The 22,387-nt window shown below is 37.8% G+C and overlaps 1 protein-coding gene across 2 annotated transcripts in view; it reads left to right on the forward strand.

Moving 5' to 3' along the window:
* The window catches only part of LOC149262918 (putative galactinol--sucrose galactosyltransferase 2), a 38,680-nt gene that overhangs the window by 5,937 nt on the left and 10,356 nt on the right, over positions 1–22,387 (forward strand). For both annotated transcript variants that reach the window (XM_089425417.1, XM_089425416.1), the window contains exons 2-12: positions 4,540–4,799; positions 4,917–5,007; positions 5,114–5,162; positions 5,305–5,396; positions 5,505–5,612; positions 5,787–5,915; positions 6,106–6,516; positions 8,999–9,140; positions 9,241–9,308; positions 9,458–9,592; positions 9,779–10,008. In XM_089425417.1, coding sequence (XP_089281543.1) covers positions 4,540–4,799; positions 4,917–5,007; positions 5,114–5,162; positions 5,305–5,396; positions 5,505–5,612; positions 5,787–5,915; positions 6,106–6,516; positions 8,999–9,140; positions 9,241–9,308; positions 9,458–9,592; positions 9,779–10,008 — 1,715 coding nt within the window. The remainder of the gene's footprint in view (positions 1–4,539; positions 4,800–4,916; positions 5,008–5,113; positions 5,163–5,304; positions 5,397–5,504; positions 5,613–5,786; positions 5,916–6,105; positions 6,517–8,998; positions 9,141–9,240; positions 9,309–9,457; positions 9,593–9,778; positions 10,009–22,387) is intronic.

The raw sequence follows: 22,387 nt of genomic DNA on the forward strand, positions 1-22,387 counted from the left end.
ATCATAGGTAGAGAAGGCTTTGTTGTGCAATCTTGGTAGAATACCTTACAAATTGGCCAAAAGTTGAAGATTGCCAAGGACAACATGTGGGAATGCAACTTTGCGATGTATTTGCAAATAAGTGCCCAGTAACATTATTGGATGGTCCAATGATTAGTTTGTTGTATAAGAGGCCACACATAGGATCATATTTTATGTGATTGTTTAATTGTTGAGAGAACTATCTTGATGTGTTCTAGCTGCCTAATTTGTGCAAGAGTTTAATGCCATGGCTAAGCCTTGAGATGATGCGTGGAGACTTTGAGAATGCATGAAGCGTGGTGATGCCTTCAAGAAGTGATTCTTAGGAAGCATTGGGATTGGTGTCAATCATGGAGGTGTTAGTCACCTTTGTAAGTTCTATAAGCGGCATGCATAACCCTTGCATTAGTGATGGGTTATAGGGAAGTGGGTGTAATGGTTAAATTGTTGATGATTGTAATGGGTTGATAGGGAAGTTACTTGTTAATAGAGTTCAGTCATCAACACTTGAGAGAGTCAGCCATGTTGGTTGTGGGCTCCAAGTCACCTTCTAAGCCTTGGTTTGGGTCTAGAGTAGACCATGATATTTAAAACTCACAAGATAGTCTATAATTTTTGTAGGTGTTAGTCACCTTTGTAAGTTCTATAAGCGGCATGCATAACCCTTGCATTAGTGATGGGTTATAGGGAAGTGGGTGTAATGGTTAAATTGTTGATGATTGTAATGGGTTGATAGGGAAGTTACTTGTTAATAGAGTTCAGTCATCAACACTTGAGAGAGTCAGCCATGTTGGTTGTGGGCTCCAAGTCACCTTCTAAGCCTTGGTTTGGGTCTAGAGTAGACCATGATATTTAAAACTCACAAGATAGTCTATAATTTTTGTAAGTTTTAAACCTTTGTAGTGAACCAATTTATACATATTCTTAAGCAAAATAGAAAGAACAAGAATGAATACACACAGTACATAGAGATTTACCTTGGAAACTCTCAACTGAGAAAACCAACAAGAACTTGGAGTTGTTTATATATTATCTTCATTGCATTAACTTGAATATACATAATACAGACTACAGTGTTTAGGTATGTGTCCAAAAACCTAATCCATTAACCCATGTTAGAATACAACCCATATCTGTTAACCAGAATTAGATTGCAATGGGTCAAAAAATCATCAACAGAAATAATCCAAAAACAGAGCAAAAGCGGTCCAATTATTTTTTCTAAGCATTCAATCCCTAAACTCCAAGCAAAGGGGGCCTGGTTGGCACATACAATAACCATGCAAAGAATAAACACATTCCCAACAATTTTTTGAGAAGTTTTTGTCACTGAGGACCAGATGAAGACTTTGTAGAGGAAAGGTGATGGATTCACTACTCATTATGGGGAAGTGTTGAAATATAATGCCTACTTGTGACAAGTGGACGCCTGACACTGATGCAGGGAAGTTACATCCTTATGTATGGGACTTATCTTTTTTGGTTCTCTGTCCTCTTGGATTGAGGACATATTATTTCAGTCTCACATCACAAATATAGTCCTTTGCATTATTTATTGCACACCGGAATCGAAGCATATTTTTCAGTGGAGTTTTTGACCCTGTCTAGGGTTTTCTCCACTATAAGCCTGGTGTCAGTCTTCTCTGCATGCTTTTAATATGTTGTAAAATTTAGGCATTTATTTTCTGCAAGTTTCCTGTATGGCTGTAGCCCGTATGCTTTTTAAACTGTAAATACTTGATTGTTCTTGAGAATTTTACATACAAATGTAATATTTTGATTCCATATATCAAGCAGTCCCCAGTCGAATGAGCTGTATTATGTGTTTCAGATGGTTAAATTGTTGATGATTGTAATTGGTTGATAGGGAAGTTACTTGTTATAGATTTCAGTCATCAACACTTGAGAGAGTCAGCCATGTTGGTTGTAGGCTCCAAGTCACCTTCTAAACCTTGGTTTGGGTCTAGAGTTGACCATGATATTTAAAGCTCACAAGATAGTCTATAATTTTTGTAAGTTTTAAACCTTTGTAGTGAACCAATTTATACATATTCTTAAGCAAAATAGAAAGAACAAGAATGGCATACACACAGTACATAGAGATTTACCTTGGAAACTCTTAACTGAGAAAACCAATAAAAACTTGGAGTTGTTTATATATTATCTTCATTGCATTAACTTGACTATACATAATACAGACTGCAGTGTTTAGGTATGTGCCCAAAACCCTAATCCATTAACCCATGTTAGAATAAGACCCTTATCTGTTAACCAGAATTAGATTGCAATGGGTCAAAAAATCATCGACAGAAATAATCCCAAAACAGAGAAAAAACGGTCCAATTTTTTTCTAAGCATTCAATCCCTAAACCTCCAAGCAAAGTGGGCCTGGTTGGCACATACAATAACCATGCAAAGAATAAACACATTCCCAACAATTTTTTGAGAAGTATTTGTCACTGAGGACCAGATGAAGACTTTGTGGAGGAAAGGTGATGGATTCACTACTCATTATGGGGAAGTGCTGAAATATAATGCCTACTTGTGACAAGTGGACGTCTAACACTGATGCAGGGAAGTTACATCCTTATGTATGGGACCCATCTTTTGTGGTTCTCTGTCCTCTTGGATTGAGGATGTATTATTTCAGTCTCACACCACAAATATAGTCCTTTGCATTATTTATTGCACACCGGAATCAAAGCAAATTTTTCAGTGGAGTTTTTGACCCTGTCTAGGGTTTTCTCCACTATAAGCCTGGTGTCAGTCTTCTCTGCATGCTTTTAATATGTTGTTGTAATTTAGGCATTTATTTTCTGCAAGTTTCCTGTATGGCTGTAGCCTGTATGCTTTTTAAAACTGTAAATCCTTGATTTTTCTTGAGAATTTTACATACAAATATAATATTTTCGTTCCATATATCAAGTAGACTCCCAGTCAAACGAGCTGGATTATGTGTTTCAGATGGTTAAATTGTTGATGATTGTAATGGGTTGATAGGGAACTTACTTGTTATAGAGTTCAGTCAGCAACACTTGAGAGAGTCAGCCATGTTGGTTGTGGGCTCCAAGTCCCTTCTAAACCTTGGTTTGGGTCTAGAGTTGACCATGATATTTAAAACTCACAAGATAGTCTATAATTTTTGTAAGTTTTAAAACTTTGTAGTTAATCAATTTATACATATTCTTAAGCAAAATTGAAAGAACAAGAATGGCATACACACAGTACATAGAGATTTACCTGGGAAACTCTTAACTGAGAAAACCAACAAAAACTTGGAGTTGCTTATATATTATCTTCTTTGTATTAACTTGACTATACATAATAAAGACTACAGTGTTTAGGTATGTGTCCAAAACCCTAATCCATTAACCCATGTTAGAATACAACCCTTATCTGTTAACCAGAATTAGATTGCAATGGGTCAAAAAATCATCAACAGAAATAATCCAAAAACAGAGCAAAACGGTCCAATTTTTTTTCTAAGCGTTCAATCCCTAAACCTCCAAGCAAAGGGGGCCTGGTTGGCACATACAATAACCATGCAAAGAATAAACACATTCCCAACAATTTTTTGAGAAGTATTTGTCACTGAGGACCAGATGAATACTTTGTGGAGGAAATGTGATGGATTCATTACTCATTATGGGGAAGTGCTGAAATATAATGCCTACTTGTGACAAGTGGACGTCTGACACTGATGCAGGGAAGTTACATCCTTATGTATGGAACCCATCTTTTGTGGTTCTCTGTCCTCTTGGATTGAGGACGTATTATTTCAGTCTCACATCACAAATATAGTCCTTTGCATTATTTATTGCACACCGGTATTGAAGCATATTTTTCAGTGGAGTTTTTGACCCTGTCTAGGGTTTTCTCCACTATAAGCCTGGTGTCAGTCTTCTCTGCATGCTTTTAATATGTTGTTGTAATTTAGGCATTTATTTTCTGCAAGTTTCCTGTATGGCTGTAGCCTGTATGCTTTTTAAATTGTAAAGCCTTGATTGTTCTTGAGAATTTTACATACAAATATAGTATTTTCATTCCATATATCAAGTAGATTCCCAGTCAAACAAGCTGTATTATGTGTTTCAGATGAAATAGTAAGCTGTTCAATTCCCTGCTTTGTCAGCCTTCTACCCAATTTCTCAATCCAATTACCATTAGCTTATTGTGTTTTGATCACACATTTCTTCTCCACTATTCTGGTTCTCCAAGATTATATTTCAGAATATAGTTCAAAAATGTATCAACCTGAAAAATAAATCTTATCCATTCTCTATCCTGGTTAAAAAGACAAAACAGGCAACTCATTCAACAGATGCAGAATACTAATCAATGTTTATATATATATAAGTTCAGCTTGTGAGACATGTCCAGGGGGATTGAACTTCCGATCACTTGGATACACAAGGGCTTGCCAACATGTTTTTTTTGTCAATTGTGCTACCACCCACAGACATAGGTATGGCAATATTATTTGAGGGTTATAAGTCATTTTTCGGTTTCCCTATGCAGGGGATTCAGGCTTCTGTGCTTGTTCAGATTCAAGATCTGGTGGATGATGCCTCATGTGGGAAGTTGTGCCAAAGACATACCAGTGGAATCACAGATGTTGCTTCTAGAAGCCAGACAAGAGTCTGCATTGGATCAAGAAAATGGCGATGATGCCCATGATGATGCATTTTACATTCTATTTTTGCCGGTCTTGGAAGGCCAATTTAGGAGCAGTCTGCAAGGCAACCAGTCCAATGAATTAGAGTTATGTGTAGAAAGTGGTGAGTTCTTTGATGAAGTGATTGTAAGTTTTCAAAGCTATATTAATGGGGTAGGGTTTATAATTTATTACATCTCTTGGGATCCAAGGCCTTATTATAAATTCTTGTTCCTTGCAGGAGATCCTGCAGTGCAAACCACACAAGCATTGCAGGCAATTTTAATCAATGCAGGGGAGAATCCCTTTGAGCTCATAAATGAATCTGTCAAGTAAGCCCATGGGATTATATGATACTTTCACGTGGAATCTGCTTGCTTACAAGTCATTTCTTAAAAGTTATATTTATTATTTTCCTCTTCATCAATTGAATGACAGGGCTCTGGAGAAGCAAAAAGGCACATTTGTACACCGTGAAAGGAAAAAGGTATGCTGCCACATACTCGGGTCAACAGACATATTTTCTACAGAATCTGAAATCTCTAAAGATGTGTGTTCAGAAAATTTGTATCTCATCTCGTATTCTTCCTGTTTTAACTACACGAGGTTTGAGCTGAATCATTCAATAGATACCAGGAATCGTTGATTGGTTTGGGTGGTGTACATGGGATGCATTCTACACTGATGTCAATCCAGAGGGAATCCATCAAGGTTTGCAAAGGTAACCTGCATTTGAGAATTACATGAACACTATACTGAATTTATTCCATGTCTTCATTAATCTTTTTCCTTGACACCAGTTTATAATTAGATTCCTTGTTATGAACAGTCTGGAAGAGGGAGGCACGCCAGCAAGGTTTCTCTTAATCGATGATGGATGGCAACAAACATTTAATGAATTCTCAAAGAAAGATGGGGCATTTGGTGAAGAAATCCAGTGAGTTGTTTACCCTTCAATTATTCATAAGGCATAATTTACCTTTAATGTTTGACTCCAGTCATGATTGGATGCTACATCTCACTTTAGACTGTAAGATCTGCCATAAAATATTCACATGTTTCCACTAATGCTTTGGGGATAACTAAAAGTGAACTATTGTTGGATTCTCAGCTTTGCAACAAGACTAATCGACATCAAGGAAAACAAAAAGTTCCGTAAATGCATTGGGGAAGAGACTGATGAGTTGGCGGATGGCCTTCATGATGTTGTTAAGCATGTGAAAGAGACCTACGGTGTCAAGTAAGTTATGGTTAAATTCAGTTTTCTAGAATGCCTTCAGATCAGATTGGACTTCACAGCCTGTAATGCTAACTAAGCAGCAGCATTGTGGAGTTTGGTGGCTCTGTTTGTTTGTTTATTTCTCATAATATTCACATATTCCATTGTTAGTCCAAAATGCTTCCCCTCTTCTGAAATGAAAATTTTGCAGGTATGTCTATGTGTGGCATGCCCTAACAGGCTACTGGGGAGGGGTTCTGCCATCTGCTCCAAAGATGAGGAAGTATAAAGCAGCCATCAAACATCCAGTGCAATCTCCAGGGAATGTAGGAAACCAGCGTGATGTAGCCATGGATAGTCAGGAAAAGTATGGAGTTGGCATCATCGACCCAAGAAAGATTGGTGAGTTTTACAACGATCTTCACAGGTATCTTGCTTCGGCTGGAATAGATGGCGTCAAGGTAGATGTGCAGAATCTGATTGAGACCCTTGGAGATGGATTTGGAGGCCGAGTAGCTATAACTCAGAAGTACCAAGAAGCTTTGGAAGACTCTGTAGCTTCAAACTTCCCTGAGAATGCCTGCATATCTTGTATGAGTCACAACTCCGATTCTTTTTACAGGTACATATTTCTAGAATTAGGATAGCCTTCTGTTTGTAGATTTCATTTTGACTTGCTTCTTTATTGTTTTTTTCTTAGTAGGGTTCTTTTTCTTTTTCTTTTCCCCCTTGAATATATGCTTCTTTTTTGGCTGTAGTGTTCTAGAAATTATCTAGTACAAAACCAAACAAATCAGAAAGTGATATTTTTATGGCCATTATCAGAAACATAATGTGGATACATGTCGACTTTAGTGAACTTAAAATTTTTTCCATGAACATAATTTTAATAGATTTGCTGCAATTCTGAGTTATAGCTTTTAACCATTGCTTGTAAAGTTTCTTACAGTAATAGAAAGACATTTCAATTCAGTAATTAACTGAAAAGAAATTATACTGTGAACATTTAAGAAACAGCCAAGAATATGGCATTTGCAGAGTAAGTGTTCCCTGCCTGATGCAAACGGCTTTAAACATGATAACAAAAAAGGAAAGCTTCTCCTAACCTCGACAAGTTTAGAAGCTTAAACCCCCATTCTGGTCACTTGGTACATCGTTAAGCTTTGTTGCTCGTCCTTCTTGCCATTTCATTAAACTGCAGTAAATATCTAGTTTAAATAACCTCAAAATTAAAGGTTGTTGAATACTTTTGTTCTTTGATTTTAAAGGTGGATGGAGGACACGTTGAATCCTCAACAGTTTCGTTACATCATTAGTAGTTCTCATTATTACTAGGGACTGGGCAGAGTTATTTTATTTCGTAAGAACAGTTTGCTCTTATGATTTTTTGCTCAACCCATTTATAGGATATCCTTTCAGTGGTTTTTAGGATAAATATAAATTTGATTTACCATCCTCATACCTAGAAATATGAGCAATACACAACATGTTGCCACTGATTAACTTTTTAGAGGTACTTTCAACACTCACATTAACATGAAACACTTCAATTTTGGATACAATGATATGATAATAATTGGCAATATTTTGTTATGAAAATGATGAACATGCTAAGATAACTGTTGCGAATATCATCGCCTATTCAGATGACCTTTTTGTTATGTGTTCTAAGGAGTCCTTTATCTCTAATTCTTTCTTGGCATGATATTGATCCACAATAGGATATTTATATTCTTTCCTACTTTCTTCAGTCAATTACTTTTATTTCTTAATCTTGAGCTGGTCAGACTAAGGGCTCTAACATAACTGTACACTTAGTTATAGGTAACCAAATGCTCTCTGTAGGTTAGGAGATCTGTAGTAGGATCCATGTGTATGTGTGACAAGGTAGGGTCCGATAATCATGAGATACTGTTAAACGTCTCTTCTTACAGGTTGGCAAATGATAAAGCTGATCAGCTCACCTCTGTAAATCCTAAAGGAAGTGGTGTACAGTCTTTGGTTCACTGAAGCAAAACATCTTCTTCATTATGAAGACACATCCTTGAGTGTGACAATTATGTCTTTTGACTCTTTTTATGAGAATATCTATACCTATCTATATATATATATATATATACACACACATATAGATATATATAGATATTCAAAGAAAACCTTGCCAGGAAACCAAAGGGATGTTTTCCCACATTTGTAGATGGCATCCCTAGTAAACCTGTCAGCTAGACTTTGTGCCTCACACAGGAATTTGAACTGGGTCCATGCCAGCACAGAACTAGCCACATGCCTTGTGACAATGGTGACAACCTTTTAACCCCTTAGGTTCTACACACACACATCTTGAATCCAAAGGAAGGTTGTATATGTTACCCTGATTTTCACAAGTATTTAATTTAGTAGTCATATTCTATTTAAAGGACAAAAATAGTTTGTAAACAATTTATGACCCAAGAAACATAGCCTTTAAAGGGCATTGAAGGCCTGAAATTACACACACATATATAAATATATATATAATATATATAGAGAGAGAGAGAGAGACGAATCAGCAACAAGGTCAATTCGTACTCGCATGACATGGAGTTGATTGTAACCGCTACCACTATAACCTCTAGGTGCCTAATGTACGCCCCTTCTGCAGACACAGGTAAATCAGGGGGATTCGAACCTTGAATCTCATGGTACCTAACACTTCATTATCACAGTGATTGCCAATTGAGCTGCTCCCTGGGGGCTGGGAAGGTTGCAAATGTTGCCCTGCTTCTGACAAGTATTTAATTTAGTAGTCATCTTCCATTTAAAGGACAAAATAGTTTGTAAACTTTTTGTGACCCACGAAACATAACCTTTAAAGGGCACTGAAGGCCTGGAATTTGATTATGAGACTCAACTCATTGTGTTGCTATTTTAAATTTCTGTACAAGGATGTAATAGTTTACAAATCTTTAGAACTTGTTATAATTCATATAATCCGTTACAAATCTTTAGAACTTGTTACAATTCATATAATCCAACTCCATTAGAGATTTTAAAAGTTACGAGAACTTAAATGGTTTACCACAAGGGCTTTGATAAAATCTCATTGTGATTGCATGTCCATGTAGTTCGAAGAAGACAGCGATTGTAAGAGCATCAGAGGATTTTATGCCCAGAGATCCAATATCACAAACTCTTTTCATTACTTCTGTGGCCTTCAACAGCATACTCTTAGGAGAATTTATGTTGCCTGACTGGGATATGTTTCAGGTAAGTACTTATTTCATTTGACATATTTATACATAGATTAATAATAGTCGGTAAAATTATTTACTGATTATTAAGTTTTACCTGTCCATCTGCATTCTAGAGTCATCATGTTGCAGCAGAATTTCATGCTGCAGCTAGGGCTATTGGTGGCTGTGGCATCTATGTCAGGTACAGTGTTTCTCCTGCATCACCTCTGACATATATATGACAGATCTCTCATTTTAATACATACCTCCCCTGGGGTGTGTATAGTTTATGGTGTTTCATTGTCTTGAGATAACTAGATGTAACAATTGAGTTTTTTAATGATTTTACAGTGACAAGCCTGGTAGTCATGACTTCAAGGTTCTGAAAAAGCTTGTCTTCCCTGATGGATCAGTACTGCGAGCACAATTTCCTGGAAGACCTACTCGTGATTGTCTTTTTGTTGATGTCACAGTGGATTGTAAAAGGTACATTCAACATTTCACACATTCTAACATAATTTACTGTAAACTTGATGGCTAATTCTGCAGTTGAAGTTGCAGAAATATTTCTCGTTGCATTGTCAATACAGTTGCAGATATCCAGTTTATATATGTACTGTGCAATTTGCTGTACCCATGATATCATGTAATGACCATATAGTTGTGTTTCAGCTTGCTGAAGATATGGAACATGAATGCCTGCACGGGAGTTGTGGGTGTCTTCAATTGCCAGGGAGCAGGGTGGTCAAATGAAGACAAGTGTGTAAAGGTCACTGATAGTAAATGCCCTGAATATATTACAGGGCTTGTTCGTCCCACAGATGTGGAATTGTTAGGAGATATTGTTGCAAAAGAAGAACAAAGACAGAATGGTGACTGTGCAGTCTATGCCCACAATGCAGGTTTGTAGTCACTTCAACTTTTATTATTTCCTTTCTTCATTGTTTTTCTTCTCTGTTGCAGTTATATTACTTTCTGGTGTGACCTGATTTAATAAATCTTTTAATCACATTACCAAACAAAAGGGTTGTGATTGCTTCTTAGTACTTACACAGATCGAAGTTTCAAACACCCAGATTAAGAGTGATTCATTAGTTACTATAGAAAATCAAGTCAGTTGGATTAACGTGGACATTCCATTTATGCAGACCTTCTTCTTCTTCTCTCTTCACTCCATTAATGCATGTCCACCTAAACCAACCACATTTAATGTGGTTGTGTTGGTAGGGTAAATACATGGTTGCTTATATTACTTCCTCACACTTGCACACACTGTCTTGACCCCTCGATCACACCTCAATTAACACCAAAGTCAAATATAAACAATAATATAATAGTGAATTACTCCCTTGTCAACAAGTTTTCCTTGGTAAAAACAGGGCACTATTATTGCCCCACCAAGGTTTGATTCTCCAAAGTGACATGTTGGCCACTTGTGGGCCATCTTGGTTGGACTAGTGCACCTAAAGCAAGGTGCAAGTCCTCCATGAATGTGGCAGAATAGATACCCCCAACAGTAATGGCTTCTTAGCCAAATGATATTCTATCATGGAATAGATACCCCAATGACACTTTGTTGTGGAATAGATATGCCCCACTCATTGATAACCTCCATTCACTGCACCTAGCCAAATGATACTCTTTTGTGGATACTCCCCATTCACAGTTGCTTAGCCAAATAATACCTTGTCATTGAATTGACGTAGATACACTCCACTCACAGTTGCTTAGACAAATGCTATTCTATCATGGAATAGATAGCCCAGCTGCTTAGCCCTCTACCCCCAACCCCCAAAAGCCCCATTCAACACTGCATTGTTGTAAACGCCCACAACTCACATGGTTTAACCAAATGATAATCTATCATGCGATAGATAGCCCTCACTCATAGTCACTTAGCTAAATGATACTCCATCTTTTGTTTATTGGAACTCGGAATCATCTACCAAATATCATATATCAAATATTATTTTGACGTTGAGATTCTATCATTCTCAAACTTGAGTGGAGGCACACCTAGAACATGGGGTACTACAATAACATTAGTTAAGTAAAAAGCGACAATCACAGTAAGTCACCAAAATGTTAGCTTCTAGGACATCCAAAAGCTTGTGCTTTATTGTCCAATATTTAATTAGAGACAGTTTTTATAAAATTCTGTTTTGAATGTTTTCAATAGATGGGACAATGTCATAAAAAGAATCTTGAGTCTTAGCTTTCCAAAGTGATGAATGAAAATTTGGTGGAAAGAAGAGCTAACCATCAAACTTGCATTGCATTTGTGCCATTTATCCCTGCTGACATCCCAAATCTTGTTGCGTGTGAAGTCACAGAAAGGTGGACCAATGAGTTCTTCAATTCATCTCTCTAGTTTCAAAGCCTCCGCCCCTCTAGAGTCTAGACCATAATCTATGTTTCCACAAGAGGCTCCAGAAAATATAAGCTGACCACAAATTGGAAAGTTAGGTTTTGAGCTGATAACCAGTAAGTTGCAACTTCATGAAGGCAAAAATCTTGGTGGTCATGCACCAACGTGTCACATTGTCCCATTAGACTCCCTTCATCCATTTTCATTTCACTTGGTATCTGTTGATTCCATACATTCAAGGTTCCATATATATGAGCTCATTGACACTTCTTAATCCAAGGGTTCAAGCCTTGGACATTCCCCACCTCCCCCACAAACCCGAACATTTATCCCAGCAAATTTGAAGCCTAATTCCTCTCTCTCCGAGAGTAATAGAAAGGAATGAGATAATTCTTGCCCATATCTTCTACATAAGGTTCTATATCTTAGACCCTACACTAATCAAGCGATATACATAGGACAGACTTAGCAAAGCTTGCCCACAAAATAATTTCTTATGATCACCCTATTCCAGTGGCAATGATTGGAATTGAAGAAGTCACATATCCTCTTTAACCCCTTAGTTACTTGTATCAAACACAGAGGATCTTTGATGCCCAACCCTCTTATTTGCATTGGGGCACATACTGTGGTCCAATTAATTGGCCTGAACTTGTGAGCCTCACTTCCATGTGGTACCCATAAATATCTCAGGAGGATTTTAACCAGCCTCTTACATGTCATCTTAGGAATGTAGATGATTGGCATACAATCATTTGACAAAGCATAGATTTGAGTATTATAATTCTCTCGTAAGACTAAGTGTTAATTTTAGGTATGTTCTATGCTAGAGCAATTTATTTCAATTTTCACAATTAGCTCAATATCTTTTCTAGATTAGCAATCACATTAGCAAAAGTAAACTGCAGATAGAACATAAATATAAATCGCAAAAGATAAGCCAAGACAAGAGGACACAAGATGTGGCGCTAGCCAGGGACAAACCCCAATGTGGGGAAACCCTTGATCAATTCTTCTTATATGTTCTTCAATAGTTTAGCAGAGAGAGAGAGAGAGATAGTACATTTACAACAGAAGTCAACACCTTGACTTATCTAGATAAGAGCATAGATCATCTCTAAGAAGATGATACATGAGATCAGTTGAAGACATGCTGCTTCAACTAATTCTCCAAGGTGACTCCTTTACCTATTGTTGTGCTGCATTTTGTCATCATGTTGCACCTCACCACGCCGCACCATGCTGCACCCATCATCACTATGCTGCATCTCATCACGCTTCATTAATCATGACTGTACCCATCACTATACTGCATTATGTGCCAATGTTGTACCATGTTGCCATCCTGACCCATGTGTTGGCTGTCCCTTGCTTGCTTGTTTTCCTTAGCATGCATGTTGTTGCATGCTAGTTGTCCCTTGCATGCTAGCTGTAACATTGTATGCTTGGTGTATTTGCTGCTAAGTACCATACAATTGTCCCAATGTTAGTTAGCTTCCCTTGCATGTTGCTCTCCTTCGGAGACAAATGCTCCGGCGGTTTCGGCAGTTCTGGAAGTTTCGACAGTTCCCGTTGATACCGGCAGTTCCGGCAGTTCCTGGCAGTTTCGGTTGTTCCCGATAGTTCTGGCTTTTCCGGCAGTTCCGGATTTTCCGGCATTTCTGGCTTTTTCGGCAGTTCCGGTAGTTTTGGCTTTTTTGGTAGTTCTGCGTTTTCCAGTAGTTTTGGCTTTGCCAGCTTTTCCGGCAGTTTCGACAATTCCGATTTTTCCGTCAGTTTTGGCTTTTCCGGCTTTTTGAACAACGTAGAGCTTATTCTCCCATGACTGCATTTAGATCTAGGGCATGTTATCTAGAGCAGCGTATACCCTAGGGCACTCCCTCTAGCTCTCATCTTCATCAAACCCTAAACAAGATAAAGTGAGATCACAAGAGTGAGTGTGTGTGTGACAAATGACTTCAAGTCCTCTTTTATTTATACTAAAACATAGAGGTTGAATAGACATGACTGTTGGGCTTTTGAGCCTACATAAGTTGGTAGCCGACTTGATAATTTGTCCATAATCAAAATAAATTCATATCTTCATAAATACTTATCGGAATTGGATGATCTTTAGATCAATCCTACACCTCTCAATGAGAGGGATCCAAGAAAAATATCAGCTGCCATAAATAAGATGACCCACATGGAGTTTGGCCCTAGTTTCCAATTTTAACACTAAGATACCGATTATTCCATGAGCTCGATGATTTCTCAATCCACTCAAGAAAAGGAATCCAATCACTCACTGAAACTTTGCTCGAGGCCATTGGAACACAGAAATAGTTGAGAACTAGATTCTCACCAACCATAGGTACACCAAGTATTAAAGTAATTGATTAGAAATCTGCAGCGATGTAATGACAATCACCAACTTTTATTTTTGAAAGTAAACCTTCACTCCTGCTACTTGACAAAGTTGTGAAGTGTTACTTTCTGGGCATGAGCTTTAGCTTGGTCAACCAAACCAAAAGCATAGTGTTATTAACAAAAGGTTTTTGAGATATAAATAATTTGGGAGCAACATCCAATCTTACATGCACACCTTTGAACAACTCCAGAATAGAAGAAAGACCTTGCGTTACTTAAATATACAATAAGGGTGAAAGAGGGCAACGTTGCCCAACTCAATATGAGGTAGAGAAAACTCTGGTGGAACTCCACTCACCAGAATAACAACATTTGTTATTCTAAGGTGCTCATAGCAACTTATGCCATAATATGTCTTTCATCAGGTAACGATAGTTAGGAGGAAATCCCCTTGCATTCTAGGATGAAATCTGTTGCAGCCTATCATAGGCTTTCTCCATATCCATCTTGAGAAACCTGGCAGGAAATTCTGCAGACTTCAATGCCTCTTCAGCAACTACTATGCTATTCATTATCTTCCTGCCAGGAACAAAACCTGTTTGTTTACGTGACACTAAAGCATCCATGAATAATCTTAGTCTATGTTGCAGGAAACTTGCACCCCCCCTATGTCAGCCGCATTTCCGTATTAAAACTTTGAAACTTGACTGAGTGTGAAACACATTTCACATGTTGGAAATGTGTTTCATACAAACTGAAATGCATTTCAATGTCTGTACAAATTGTTGGACCCACATTTTTGGTTTTATTCCCTAATCAATGGTTAATTATGAATTAATGAGACTTCCAAAAACTTCTAAGACCAGAAATTTTCCTTTAAAAAAGGTTTCACTCTCAGTTTGCGCCAAAATGTTGTTAATTAATGGTGATGTTAAATTCTTAAAGTAAAAGAATGTCACTTTTAGTTAAATTTTTAGCATTGCTATTAATTGTCTCAGGATGTTTTGAGAGTGTTTCCAACCTCATCGGTCTTCGTATGGAGAAAGTAGAATTTCATATCCTATTCAAAATTCAGCGGACTTAACAGTTTTCAGAATTTCAGGATTATTTTCATTATATTCTTATCATGTATGAAGGTATGGAATTAGTAGTTAATCAAGAGCACCAAGCCCTTTATGTACCTCGATGTTAGTGATATTACTTGTTGGACTCCACTATCATGGCCTTAGCAAAAATGTATTCTTCACTCAAACCAAAATCATTGATCAGGCATGCTCGGCTTCTTTAGCATATTTTAAAGCTTGGATTAGGTAGTTTCATCAAAATTGGGTGGTGTTGACTGATGTCCCTAGAGGATTGAGGTAAAGGAAAAGGGTGATACTAATGATGATGATCCCAATATAAGTGATGGTGGAACATTGCTTTTCATTTAAATGTTTGCTCATTTGTTCATAATGATTTGTTTTCAAATTTCAATATAATGTGCTATATAAATCACATTTCCCCATTTCCAAATTTTTGGGCGGTTACATTTTCAGTGCATTTCCATTTCAGAAATGCTTACCCTTTTCCCCATACCATGCAACTTAGATCATAGTCTATATGTCAATGCCTTTGTAAATATTTTGCAAGTGATGTTGCATAAGGAGATTGGCTTGCAATTACATAGCTCATTCATGGCTCTATTTTAGGCACTAGGGACACAATGGTGCATTAGTAGCAGGAGATAAGAATCTCATTCTCTGCACTACTTCATAATGTCATAGATTAGGAGGAAAGTATATCACTAATTCAATTGTTAGGCCATGCAGTGCAAGTGCCTTGACAAAATTATGTTTTTAATAATTCCTTCCATGTCTTCAATTATGGGAACCTTCTCTAAAACGGAATGGAGGTGTAACGCAAGTGTATGCCTCGGGATAATTCCATAGCTAGCTCATGCTTCCAAGTGTAATGTTGAGCCCTTCGAATTCATCATAATATTTTGTGATGGGTTTGCTGATTAATTTTTGATTTGTCATAATCTCACTTACCCCATTTATCATAGATGAAATGAAACTTAAATTCTTTTTGGACTAAACATACCACTGAAAGAATTTCAGATATTTATCTCCTTGTTTCTCCCAATTAGTTCTTGATCATTTACTGAAACTACCCTTCTTCTCAAGGCTAAGTTCCTGCATTTCAGGATTCACAGTCCTTTCCCTCTTTTATGACAATTTTTTCACCCTCCCGAGTTGACAAACCCTACTAACTCCCTTGAGCGGGGAGTGCCTACAGAGGTTATTTACCAAAAGACCTAACACTGAATACCCTTTAGTTTATTTTTTAGAAACGTATAATAAATCACCATATTCACCAAGGAGAGACATAATCCTTATCTCTGACCTTCAAGTAAGCTTCCTGCCACCAAGCAAATTAGATTACTAACATAGTTTTGGTCAGTATGCAGGAAAGTGTTAGACATGAATAGAACTTCTTGTTTATCTCCTTAAGCATCAATTGGGCTAGCTACCCACAAAAATGGATAGTGATCTTAAATTGTTGTTGTTGGAATCCCTTGGTGGACCAATGTTTTGATCTCCTAGGTAACTGCATTCGAAACACACACCCAGTCCAACCTTGTTGCCCAAACATCAGCTCCAACCCTTTTGTGGTTCCAAGTGTATAATTGGTCCCTTTGCAAGTACAATGCCTCAGTGCTCGGTGCCTCTTTGAAATGTTGAAAATTCAACTCAACATTGTCTACTTGACACTTTGATACATTATTGTCCTCCATCTTTTCACTTAAATTCAGGTCTCGAAGATAAAATAGTCTATTAATCAATTACTACTACTAATAGGAGTCCATGTTTCATTGATCAATTCAAAAACTATTCATTTTCCCATGTCATCCACTACTGTGTGCATAAGGTTTATCTCAAAACCATCCTTCCACAAAACCAAAAAATCTCCACTCCTCGAATTGTAGTATGAAAGAGCTTGTGATACCCCATTCCAAATTCTTTGAATGCTATCTTCCAAATAACACTTCGTCAAAACTAAAATTTGGGCTTCTGTGACCTGACGAATCTATTAAGTTCCAAAATCATATTCTATTGTGCAACGGAAAACTTCTAACATACCCCAAAATAAACATATGCTTCCAATACATATTAAGTTCAAATAAATAAACCAAGAAATGAGGATAAGCTTCACGTAAGGCGTTTAAGAACAACAGACTGCCTAATACCTTCTGCATAACTCAATGTCCTTCCCCAATTGCCAATTTACTACCTCTTGTACTAGATAATTACCTCTATTCTTGGCTTATACCTTTAAGTGTTGGTGCGAAAGATGGATGAAAATACAACCATGGCCTTTGCAGATCTAGTCTTTTTTGCATTTGCTTCTTGCCCACAATGATTGATAATGCCCCTTACCCCTAGCTCTTCCATTCAATGATGCAGAGTCACCTAAACCATGTTGCACGATAAGTCTATCACCCTCCATAGAAGATCGATCAAGAGGCCGAGCAACTTCTAAAGCCTAACCTGATTAAAGGTGCACAACTTCATGACAATCTGCACACCTGTATAGGATTCATTCATAGTTAACCTTCACTCTCCTGATATAATTTTTTTACTTAAAAAAAAAACAGATCTTTGAGGTTTGGAATTTGTATATCCATCTATATGCAAACCTTTTAACTCCCATTGATTGCCTATTAATGGTTTTATGATCCAGCTTCAATGAAGCACCAAAAGAGAATCAATATTGGCTAGTAGCTCTTGCCCCCCTAAATTCATTAGACAGGTAAGGTAACCTAACCCACATATATATGCATAGAGGACCTAGATAATTTAGATCAAAGTGGGGGCCCATCTTTATAAAAACATACTACTATTCCTAAAGAGCCTTTTCTAAATCTTCTTTACAATCAAATTCCGCAACAAAAAAATTCTTCCATTTAATTCAAATTTAAATCCACCAAAACTATAATATCTATCCCCTGGGCAGTTGTTGCCTACTCCAAAACCAATTGCAAAAGTGCAATATTGTTGAACTTTCCAATTAAGTTTCCTACATGTAGGTTTACACGAATATCTTGAGCAATTTGAAATTTAAACTCGATACCAATCAAACTAGAAATCTAAAAAGACTTATGTGTTGTGTTCTTTAGACTTTAACAATTGGTACAATCCTTGTTGCATGCATTCCTTTTGCAGCCAGTATAGTTGCAATCAAAACTTCTAGAAAATGCCCAAGATGGAAGAAATCATTAACATATTTCAATGTTGGCCAATGCTTTATATCTGTAAGACTCAATTTATTTTGTCTCTTTGTCATCCATTCTTTGATGTCTTCTTCTAGCCATGCATTGCCCCAACTTGGTGTACCAGGACAGCAACTAATCCATCACCTCCCCAATAAGGAAGCAATTAATCAGGAAGGCATCCATTTGTATCCCATACATAATAAAACAAGTTGTAAATATTGTCTCCCCCACTCTCTAAAAGCACCACTCTCTCATTAATACAATGTCACTTTAAAGAGGGAAATGCAATGATGGTGGCTTGGTGCATTTCTAGTTGTACACCAAAACCCCCTTTCTTCTTGTCATTTTGTGTTCTCTTTTTTAGTAACATGGATTTCTACTAGGTGTTTCACGTATGTTAATTTCTTCAGTGTGATTGAAAAAATTTCACCACCACCTCTCTTCAAATAAAAAGGAAAAGAAGAAAAGACAATTTCCCTGATTGTAAATGCATTTACTAATATCCATACTTCAAAGGAAAAGAAGAAAATACAATTTCCCTGATTGTAAATGCATTTACTAATATCCATACTTCAAATTTGGTCTCTAACACCCATAACAATATAATTGTTAAATTATGGTATGTTCTATGCTTAGAGTAGTTTACTTATCTTTCTTATTATTATCCACAGATTAGCAATCACATGTACATTAAGTAAAGTGCAGATAGAACATTTAAACGATCAATAGAAAACAAGCCAAGACAAGAGACACAAGATGTGGTGGCTAGCCAGGGACAAACCCCAATATGGGGACACCCTTTGATCAAATCTTCTTTTATCTTCAATAATTCAACAGAGAGAAATAGTACAAAGATCTGATTTATATCAGCAACGACAAACCCTAGATTAGAACTCGTCGGGCGCTCCCACCGAATGCCCAACTCGCTAAGTCTCCACCGGCGAGTCGTTCACCATGCACTAGTCCAAGATTTCGCCGTGTACTAGTCCAAGACTTCGCCGCACATCAGTCCAAGACTTCGCCGCGCATCAGTCCGAGACTTCGCCGCGCATCAGTGTAAGACTTCGCCGTGCACCAGTGCAAGTCTAAGACTTCGCTGTGCACCAGTGCAAGACTTCGCCGTGCACCAGTGCAAGATTTCGCCGTGCACCAGTGCAAGATTTCGCCATGCACCAGTCCAAGACTTCGTTGCGCATCAGTCCAAGACTTTGCCGTGCACCAGTCCAAGACTTTGCCGTGCACTAGTCCAAGACTTCGTCGTGCACCAGTCCAAGATTTCAAACGACCTGTTTGGCTGATGTGTGAGAGAGAGAGTCTTTCTGCGCAGGAGAGAGAGAGATATGATGAGAAGTGAGTGACCAAATGAGGAGGAGTCATCCTGTATTTATATCCAAACGTTGAAGTTGAATAGATGTGTTTGTTGGGCGTCTGAGCCTACATAAGTTGCTGGTCGACTTTGATAATTTGTCAAATTAAAATAAATTCATATCTCCATAAATACTTATCGGAATCGGATGATCTTTATATCAATCCTACACCTCTCGACGAGAGCAATCTAAGAAAAATATTATTAGCCATGAATAAGGTGACCCACATGGAGTTTGGCCCTAGTTGCCAATTTTAACACTCCCTCTCAACTAGGGAGAACTCCACCTGCAATTCGTCTGACCGTCGCTACCATTCATCCATCAAATGCACAGCCTTGTACAGTTTGGCCCCTGCTCTGCTCTGCTATGCTTGAACTATGAAGAAGAAGAAGTGATCGAGGATGTCTCATACCATCCTCCACTGACCCGAAGTTAGTTTGGAGTGTGTACCACTTTCACTGGTCCCAGACCAGTCCTCTACTGACCCGAAGTCAGTTTCAGAGGGTGTACCACTCTCATTGGTCCCAGATCAGTATCATTGATCCCAGATCAATGTAGGTCATCCTATCATAGGGAGTACGATATATACAACGATGCGTCCATCGATAGAACTACTATGGTCCCTATCCTCATTTCCCTGCTCATTGATCAGATGATTGGTACTTCCCATGAGTCCCATACTGCATGGGTAGGATGCCTCGACAAGAGAACTAATCATCTTGTCCACAGGAGAACGAATCATCCTGTCCAGTGGATGCCACGGAGAACTAATCATCCTAGCCTACATGAGAATGAATCATCCTGTTCCACAATTGCCATGGAGAACGAATCATCCTATCCCACAGGAGAACTAATCATCCTGTTCCATAATTTCCATGGAGAACAAATCATCTTGGCCCACAGGGGAACTAATTATCTTGTTCCATAATCGCCATGGAGAACGAATCATCCTGGACCGCAGGAGAATTAATCATCCTGTTCCAGTGTTGCGGGGGAGCGCCCCCCCCCCTCGCTCCCGCTCCCGATCCGCGCTCCGGGCGGGAGCGGGTCGGGAGCGCGCTCCCTAAAAAAAAATTCGCTCCCTGCCTTTTCGGGAGCGTTTTCGGGAGCGTTTTGCCTTTTTTGCATTTTTTTTTTTGTAGTAATGTTCGAAATGCAATTTTTTTTGAAAGAAACAAATAGTTTTTGAGTGGGGCAACTTAATGATCAAGTCTAGGCCCTAGTATTGATATGCTATTCATGGTAATGTTAAATTCTTAAAGTAAAAGTGACATTTTCTTTAATTTTCATTTTCATCCTTTTACTTAAATTTTTAACATTACCAAGAAATGACTCAGGATGTTTGAGAGTGGTTTCGTCCTCATTGGATTTCATATGGAGAAAGTAGAATTTTAGATTTCATTCAAAATCCAGCAGACTTATCAGTTTTTCAGGATTTCAGGATTGGGGGATTGCAATGTTTCCATTGAATTTTGTCATGTATTAGGGTATGGAACTCATATTTAATCAAGAGTACCAATCCCTCTATGTACCTTGATGTTAGTGACATTGGTTGTCGAACTCCTCTATCATGACCCTTCTAAAAATGTACGCATCACTCAAACAAAATCTTGACTTGACATGCTATGCTTTTTCTATCTTATGTTAATGCTTAGAGGGTGATATTAATGACAAAGATCCCTATACAGAGACAAAGGTAATGACAAAGATACCTCTGGATATTAATGCTTGGAGGGTGATATTAATGACAAAGATACCTCTGGATATTAATGCTTGGAGGGTGATATTAATGACAAAGATCCTGATTTTGCAACAAGACTAAAAAATTAGACATTTCTCGTGGTGGCAAGAGGCCCAAGCATAAGAAATAGATAATAGATTTACTTCTCTTCTCTAGTTTCTAGTAGCTTTTATAACTATTGACTCTTTCATATTTATTATGATATTTTTTTAAACAATATATGACAATTTAAGTTTGAAGTTGGCAATTATAACTCATTAGTAATGAATTATGAATATGATGCTTCATGAAAGTTGAAAGTTGTTTCATTTCGTTTCATTTTATAACATTTCATTTCATGTTAGATATTATTTGTTGTAATGGTTACACTTAGCTTACAAGTACAACTTTGGTGATCAATGATGATAAATGTTATATATTGAATTTTGAAAGCTTGAAACTTTAAGATTGATGAATCACGAGACTCAATATGTTGTATGTTACTATGTTACTAACTTGCGGACGTGGTTGATGAAAATTATAACTTCTAGATGATTGTTGTTATATGGTTCAATCTATGCTTTTTTATGTTTTTTATATCTAATTCATCATTCTACATGTTTTTGTTGACATATATGTATAAAAAATTAAAAAATATAAAAAAAATATATATTTTTAAAAAATCGCTCCGGGATTCGCTCCCAAACCGGGAGCTTCTGAAAATGGTCGCTCCCGCTCCCGCTTCCGCTCCCGCTCCCCGCTTCCGCTCCCGCTCCCAAGTAACAGTGTCCTGTTCCATAATCGCCACAGGGTGTCAGGGGAAGGTTGAACCTTTTACCCTGTACAAAGTGCACCAACAGGGGATGGTGAGTTACCCTGTGGTCATATGTTGTTCCAAGAAGTACCCCGCGCCCCCTGGAGCTCCCAGAGCTCAGTCCATCATTCTTGACCCTCAAAAGAGGGTCTGTGAACGACTCCAAGTCATTCTCGGAAAGTCAGAAATTTGACCTTTCCTAGGGGCTTTGTCAAAATGTCGACGACCTGTTCATCTGTACCGATATGTTGGAGCCTTATAGCTCCTTGCTGCACCATGTCACGAATATAGTGGTACTTGATATCGATATGCTTGGAGCGATCATGGAATACGAGATTCTCTGATAAACGAATCCCGTTTTGGTTGTCATATAGGATCACTGTGGTATCCAATGTAAATCCAAAC

Source organism: Pinus tabuliformis, chromosome 6 (assembly GCF_031772625.1).
Source record: "Pinus tabuliformis cultivar Carrire ecotype Pingquan chromosome 6, CPIR1, whole genome shotgun sequence".
Lineage (NCBI taxonomy): Eukaryota > Viridiplantae > Streptophyta > Pinopsida > Pinales > Pinaceae > Pinus > Pinus tabuliformis.